Below are 7,390 nucleotides of genomic sequence, written 5' to 3'. Positions count from 1 at the left end.
TATTTTATCATGACCACCTCCCACATTTCGCATATCATGAACAATCTTCTTTACTTCTTCCTCATCTGTTCTACACAATTCACGTAGCGGAATTCCTACAAAGTTAGGAAGATAATCTATCGGATCTTTATTGGAATGGTTGATGTTATTTTTAAGCTTCCTTCCAACGCTGGTAAAGTAGGAATTGAAGCTTTCGGCAATGTTTTTAGGGCCTTCCACCAGGCCACTATCGGTGTAGATGGCGCCAGCCAGATTTGGTGCATTGTGGTACTTGTCCGTGTTGCATTATCCTTTTCCGGCCTGTCTGATTTACCTATGCCTTTGGTTTACATGTTGTTCTGTGTTGTCATCACTCCCCGCCCTCTAGCCGGGTTTGTTGCGTCAGAATTCTGGCAGCTTTAGAGATGCGCGTCGAGCGAGGCGGATAAAATGTATAGAAGGCGTGTGTTTTCTGCCGAGATATTGAAGATTTAACCATGAGAAATATTATTGTATTCGTCGCGTGGATTTGGAATGCCAAACATGCTTAATTTGATATTTGTGCGAGTGATGGTGAAATCTCGGTACGTGTCAGTGTGCGACACTATTTCGCTCTTTTCGGCGGGTGCGTCTGGCCCGAGAGGTTGTGTCGGCTGCGGTGCTGGTTTTGGACAGAAGGTGGGTGGATATTGATCGATGATTGTCGTAAATTTGTTGCTAAAGGAATGTTGATTGCTTTGTCAGGCGTTAGATTTATTTTGCATACGTATTTCGGTAGTTATAATATGCTCATAGGACGGCATGAGATTTCGCCTCAGGTGCGTCATTTTGCAGTGTGTTCTGTTTGTATAGGTGCCCGGGGAGGAGCTCGGCCTGTGCGAGCCCGGTTTTCCCCGTGGCTGAGTGCGCCGTGTGACGAGGCCGCGGTACGAGGTCGGCTGCGGCACGAGGTCGGCTGCGGCACGAGGTCGGCTGCGGCACGAGGTCGGCCGCGGCACGGGGTCGGCCGCGGCACGAGGTCGGCCGCGGCACGAGGTCGGCCGCCGGGAGGTCGGCCGGCGCGAGCCTGCTGCGGTGCGAGGTCGGCCGCTGAGAAAAGGGCGTGGAGACCCTTACAGCCGGTAGGATATGTTTATTTGTTTATTAACTTCGAGGTGATATTTGTAGGGGAATTGTGTTAGCTAGAGAGTGGGAAGTGTAAAACGGAAATTGCTGTTAAATGTATTATTGTTTTCATTTAATCTAAACCAACATATGTTGTATGTACTGCGCAGTGCGAGTGTCGATGTGAGCGCTGGTGGATTCGTGTCCTAGTATGCTCGCTGACGCCCTGCTGTGCTCCACAGTAACGAATCAGTTTAAATACAACTATTCAGTCAACGGCGTGGTCTCGACGTGCGTGAGCAGCTGAGCTTGGAGTCGTGGACGCCCGGCGGCGGTCGCCTGTGGCGACTGCTGCACCACAGCGTCGGCTGTGGAAACTACAGTTACGGCTGGGCCTCCGTCTACACTCTGGCTGTGCAGCAACGGCTGGGTCAGCTGCAGCCGGCTGCTGCTGCAACTCCGGGTAACCTGCTGCTTCAGCTGCATCTAGCTGCGCTTGATACCGGTGAGATGTGACTGACCTGTGCTGTTGCATAGGAGTTTGGCGTTCTGCCAGGAGTGAGTCTGGCATTCTGCCAAGAGCGAGTCAGACGTTTTTGCCAAAGTGAGTCTGGTGCCTTGCCAGACAGAGATTGACATTTCTGCGACCTGATCTGGCACTCTGCCAGAACAGGGTCTGTGTTTGGTGTTCTGCCAGGACTGAGGTTTGGTCCTTGGCTTTCTGCCAGGACTTGAGAGCAGTGACGGGGAGCTAGCTGGTGGGGGTGCACAGTTGTGGTTCCCGTGTGCGTGGGTGCTGACGCTATTAGTGTTAGAGACGTTGACGTTAGGTCAGTGATGAGCGCGTTTTTGATTAACTAATGTGTGTTGTGTATTCTTAGCTTTGTAGTTTGTAGGGTGTGTAGTTTTAAGTACTGGCTGGGCGTTCCTACCAAATCCTGAACCATCCCTGAACTATGAGTATCACTGCACTGACTAAGGAGGAGTTGGGGAGACTTAAGGTCTCAGACTTGAGGAAGGAGCTAGAGGAGTTAAACTTAGATGTAACCGGGACTAAAGTAGAACTTGTAGAGAGGCTGTGGGGTGCTATCGAGGGACGCGCGTCAGGTGAAACAGAGATTAAGAGTGTTAGGACTGAGGCGCAGGACGTGGGTAGCGCAGAGACCCAGGCCCAAGTGAGTGTTGCCCCCCTGCGTGGTGCGGGTGCGACCTCATCTGAGGGGCCGCCCGGTACCTCAGCTAGCATGCTGAGGCTGAAACTTAAACTTATAAAGTCTAAACAGGAGGTAGAATCGGACGTGATCAGGGTTCGAGCTCAAGCTCAGCAGGAGGAGCTTAGGCTCAGGGCTCGGTCCGAGCAGTTGGACCTGGAGCTACAGCTAGCGGAGATGGGGGAGGTAGACGAGTCTGCGTGGGAGCCCCTGAGGGTGGCGGCTGGGGCTATGGTCGAGACCCCTTCTGTGGAGAGTGAGCTGTCTCCCCTGGTGAGAAGGTCGCTCCTCCCTCCTGCCGAGCTGCGTCCCTTCACTGGTGCGGTGGAGGAATTCAACCTTTTCATGAAAGCTTTTGACTCGCGTATCGCCAAGAAAACAAATGACAAGGGGGAGCTTCTTTTTTATCTGGAGCAGTATACTAGAGGTAAGGCCAATCAGCTGGTAAAGGGATGCCTCCACCTGGGAGATGAGGGGTATGAGGAGGCCAGGCGGCTGCTGGAGAACCGGTACGGGAATCCGATCAGACTAATTGACTCTTACGTCGGGAGGGTGGATGGCTGGCCACGCATCCAGGCTGGGGATGTGGAGGGGCTGGATAAATATTCACTCTTCTTGACTGAGGTCATGAATGCTATGACCGGGGTGACGATGGGGGAGTTTGAGCACCCGTCCACCCTCCGGCTGGTCGTATCCAAGGTCCCCGTCTACCTTCAGGATAGGTGGATGAGGGAGGCGGACCGGCTGTGCGAGAGGGGCGATCCTGTGCGTTTCTCAGACCTGGTGTCTTTCATCAGCGCCGAGGTGAGAGTGCGGAGGAGCCCGCTCTTCGGTCCCAGGCCGCCCGCTCCGTCCCGTTCCGATGCTGGTGCGCCTCATCCTGGCAAGTTCAGGGTGAACACGGCCAAGGTGGGTGAGCCTGGTGGCCGGCGCTGCGAGTACTGTGGGTCGGCGCATGACATTGGTAGTTGTCAGGCCCTGAGAGAGAGACCCTGGGGAGAGAGGAGACGGGCACTCATGCGATTCCAGCTGTGCTTTGGGTGCCTGCGGAGAGGGCACCGTGTGCAGGCCTGTCGGAGGCCGCTGCAGTGTGATGTCTGCCGGGGTGCGCATCCGTCTGTGCTGCACCGGGAGAGTTGTCCGGGACCGCTCGGAGGACCTCCGGTGACGCCGCGCGGGGCGGGTGTGGTGATGCCGTCCAGCGGCGGGTCCGGTGCGAACGTAGTGAGCGCTAGTCTCGGCCTGAGGGGAGTCAGTCGGACGGCGCTGCCTATTGTGGCGGTGCGGCTCAGGGCCACGACTGGCAAGGTTCTGGTAACGAACGCTCTGCTGGACCAGGGGTCCTCTGGCAGCTTCTTGACAGAGAGGTTGGCGGCGCGTTTAGGCGTGCGGATTGAGCGGACGACAGTATCTATCGAGACAGTGGGAACTGACCGGAAGACTATCCCGACAGCCATGGCCTCTGGGTTAGAGGTGAGCGGCGCGGACGGCGGCACGTTTCATTCGCTGCCTAATCTGTGGACTGTCGACTCTCTGCCCGTGACATTAGATGACAGGTGTAGTTCCGACGAGCTGAGTGGTGCCGCGCACCTTCAGGGTGTCAGGCTGTGCGAGGCCGATTCCCCAGTCGAGCTGCTCTTGGGCTCAGACTGTGCCGCACTGATTGTGGCCAGGGAGGTGCGGGCCCCTCCGATGGGGGAGGAGGGACTCTGTGCTGTGCGGACCAATGTAGGATGGTATATCATCGGCTGTGCCCAGGGGGCAGATGTGTCGGGAGGGCGACTGAGTGTGAACTTCCTGAGGGTCATGGACGCGTGTGTGACCGAGCCGGACGCCGGCGGCGGCGAGTGTCTTTACCGAAAGCTGTACGAGCATGAGTTCGGTGACTTGTCGGATGATAGGGAGGGCCTGTCGGTTGAGGACCGTGAATGGATTGACTTTGTCAGATCTAACATGGTAAGGGATGACGGGGGACAGTTTGTTATTCCCCTCCCCAAGGATGACTTTGGCGAGCTGCCAGATAGTCTCCAGACGGCCTCCCGACGACTGGAAGCGCTGAGGAGGCGTTTCCGATCTGACAGAGAGTACTTTGAGATGTACCGCAGCGTGATCTCCTCACTCGAGGAGGACGGCTACGCTGTCCCGGTGTCCGACGGACTGACTGACAGTGACCACCCTGTATGGTATATGCCACACCACGGGGTGATGGAACCCGAGAAAGGTAAATTGAGAGTTGTCTTCGATTGTGCCGCAAGGAGTCACGGTGTGTGCCTGAACGATCTACTGAAGGGGGGACCGAATTTGACTAATTCGCTGCTCGGTGTGCTGTGCCGCTTCCGGGAGGGCCCGGTAGCATTCACCTGTGATATCGCTTCAATGTATCATAGAGTGAGGGTCCCGGAGCCTGACACCAACCTGCTGCGGTTCCTGTGGTTTCACGGCTCTGACCCGGAGGGCGAGGTTCGGGTGTGGAAGATGACGTGTCACGTGTTCGGTGCCGTTTCGAGCGGCAGCGTGGCGAGCTTTGCGCTCAGACAGTGTGCGGAGGAGGGGCGGTCGCAGTTCCCCGAGGCTGCTGACGCACTGACCCGCAAATCCTATGTAGACGACGTCCTCTGTGCTACGTCCTCCGTGGAGGGAGCAGTTAAACTGGCGAGTGATCTGAAAGAGCTGTGTAGCACGGGAGCGTTTAATTTGACAAAGTACAGGAGTAACAGCTCAGATGTCCTTCGTCAGATTCCAGTACAGGATAGAGGGAAGAGCGTCAAGGAGCTGGACCTGGGCAAAGATAGTCTCGGTTCTGATCGTCTCCTGGGTCTCAGGTGGTCGATGGAGGATGACTGTTTCTGTTTTCAGTTCCGTGATAAACAGAAGCCGGTGACTAGGCGCGGCATCCTCTCAACCGTGAGCTCGGTGTTTGACCCGCTGGGTGTGATCGCGCCGGTGACTGCTTGGCCGTGCATTGCTCCAACGACTGTGTGCCCTGTCGTACCGATGGGACGAGCCTCTCCCTGATGTGTTGCAGAGGGAATGGCGGGAGTGGGTAGAGCTGGCGGGTGAGCTCGATCGAGTCAGGCTCAGCAAGTGCATCTCTGATCTGCCAGGAGAGGTGCTTGCCACCGAGCTCCACGTGTGTGCGGACGCCAGCGAGACGGCGCATTCCGCGGTCGCGTACCTGGTGAGAGAGGTGAGGACTGCGGGTGGGGGAACTGAGCGGTCTGTCCACTTTCTGATGGGCAAGTCGCTGGTGAACCCGGTCCGTTTCGTCTCCATCCCGCGACTGGAGTTGGCTGCCGCTGTTCTGGCGGTCAAGATTAGGCGCGTGCTGGTCAGGGAGTTGGACACTGTGTTCGACTCGTTCAACATGTGGTCAGACAGCATGGTGGTGCTGGGCTACGTGCGGAACAGATCGACGCGATTTAAAACGTATGTGGCGAACCGAGTCGCATACATTCACGATGGGTCTGACGTGTGCGAATGGAGGTATATTCCGTCGGAGATGAACCCGGCTGACGTGGGATCCCGCGGCTGTCGTTCCGCGGGACTGGATCCCTGGCTGGGTGGGCCGGAGTTTCTCCGTGAGGGGACGAGTGGGTGGCCGACTGAGCCGACAGTGACTGTGGTAATCCCTGAGTGTGAGGTGAAGGCGACACCGGTCGCTGCGGTCCGTGTGGAGCCCGAGTGTAGCGAGGGCAGTTCGTCTGATATCCTGATAAGGCACTTCTCCTCTTTCAGCCGGCTTCAGCGAGCGGTGGCCTGGCTGAGGAGATTCATTGATGTGATCCGTGACGGTTCCTTCCGTAGGTGGTGTATGAGGAGGAGAGGTCTGAGGCGGCGAGAGAGTAGTGCAGCTCGAGAGCTGAGTGTGTCCGATCTGAGGGCGGCGGAGCGTGCAGTTCTGCGATACGTTCAGCAGAGCTCGCTGCCCGAGTTTCCGCAGGGCGGTGACGACGGTCCAGTCCGCGTGAGAAAGGCTAGTGGGCTGAGTCGTCTGAATCCGCACATGGTCGGCGGACTTCTGGTCGTTGGGGGGAGGTTGTCCCGAGCTGGCTGTCTGTCTGACGAGGTGAAACATCCCGTGATCCTCCCTCGGCGCCACCATGTGACCCAGATGATTATCCGTGAGACTCATCGGAGGGTGGGACACCAGGGTCGTGACCATACCTTTTGGGAGCTGAGGCGGAGGTATTGGGTCATAGGAGCGGGCCCGGAGGTTAGACGAGCGATCCGCTCGTGTGTCACGTGCCGTAAGGTGAACGCCAGGCCCCAGCAGCAGCTGATGGCGGAGCTGCCGCAGGAGCGAGTCGTGGGGGAGAGACATGCCTTTTCCTCTGTGATGTTGGATGTGTTCGGTCCCATCATGGTAAAGGCCGGACGCGTTGAACGCAAACGGTACGGCCTGATGTGTGTGTGTACTGTGACGCGTGCTGTCCATGTCGAGTTGCTGGACTCGTTACGTACCGACTCGCTGATTAACGCCGTGAGGAGGATCAGTGCTCGTCGTGGGCCGATCCAGTATATCAGGAGTGACATGGGAACAAACATGACAGGGGCAGACAGAGAACTGAGGGAATCTCTGAGGGAAGTAGACAGGAGTGGGCTGTCGCGCGCAGCGCTGAGGTACGGGATTGAATGGGTATTCAACCCGCCTACTGCGTCGCATTTTTCGGGTAGTGTGGAGCGACAAATACGAACTTTCCGAAAGATCTGGCGGTCGATGCCGCTGCAGCAGCGTGTGGACGAGGAGTCCCTTCACACGTTGTTCTGTGAGATTGAGATGATAATGAACGGCCGTCCGTTGACTTTTGTTTCTACCAGCTCGGGCGAGGTTGAGCCGCTAACCCCGAGCCATTTGCTTTTTCTGAGAGGCAGCGCGGGCCCGATCCCCGGGTTGTATGATGAGGCTGACTTGCTGTCCAGGCGGCGCTGGCGGCAGATTCAGTATCTAGCCCAACAGTTTTGGGTCCGCTGGAGACAGGAGTATTTGCTGTCACTTCAGTCCAGACAGAAGTGGACGCGGGAGGTGAGAAATATGCGGCCGGGGGACGTCGTTCTGCTCGTGGACCGTGACGTTCCGAGGGGGCTGTGGCAGATGG

The 7,390-nt window shown here is 57.1% G+C and overlaps 1 protein-coding gene across 2 annotated transcripts; it reads left to right on the top strand.

The window, feature by feature from the left end:
• The first annotated feature begins 219 nt into the window (after window positions 1-219).
• LOC122375380 lies at window positions 220-6,951 on the top strand. Of its 2 annotated transcripts, none has more exons than XM_043354733.1 (2): window positions 220-912; window positions 947-6,951. In XM_043354733.1, the coding sequence occupies exon 2, from the start codon at window positions 2,040-2,042 to the stop codon at window positions 5,307-5,309; it is 3,270 nt and encodes a 1,089-aa protein (XP_043210668.1). In that variant the 5' UTR covers window positions 220-912; window positions 947-2,039; the 3' UTR covers window positions 5,310-6,951. The 2 variants fall into 2 exon arrangements, with proteins under 2 accessions (XP_043210668.1, XP_043210667.1); XM_043354732.1 differs by having other exon boundaries at window positions 220-963; window positions 998-6,951.
• The last annotated feature ends 439 nt before the right edge of the window (window positions 6,952-7,390 follow it).

Source organism: Amphibalanus amphitrite, unplaced genomic scaffold, assembly GCF_019059575.1.
Source record: "Amphibalanus amphitrite isolate SeventyFive unplaced genomic scaffold, NRLGWU_Aamphi_draft 001827F_arrow, whole genome shotgun sequence".
In the NCBI taxonomy this organism is placed as follows: Eukaryota; Metazoa; Arthropoda; class Thecostraca; order Balanomorpha; family Balanidae; genus Amphibalanus; species Amphibalanus amphitrite.
Note: the sequence above shows the minus strand (reverse complement) of the source record. Positions and strands in the feature narration are given on the sequence as shown.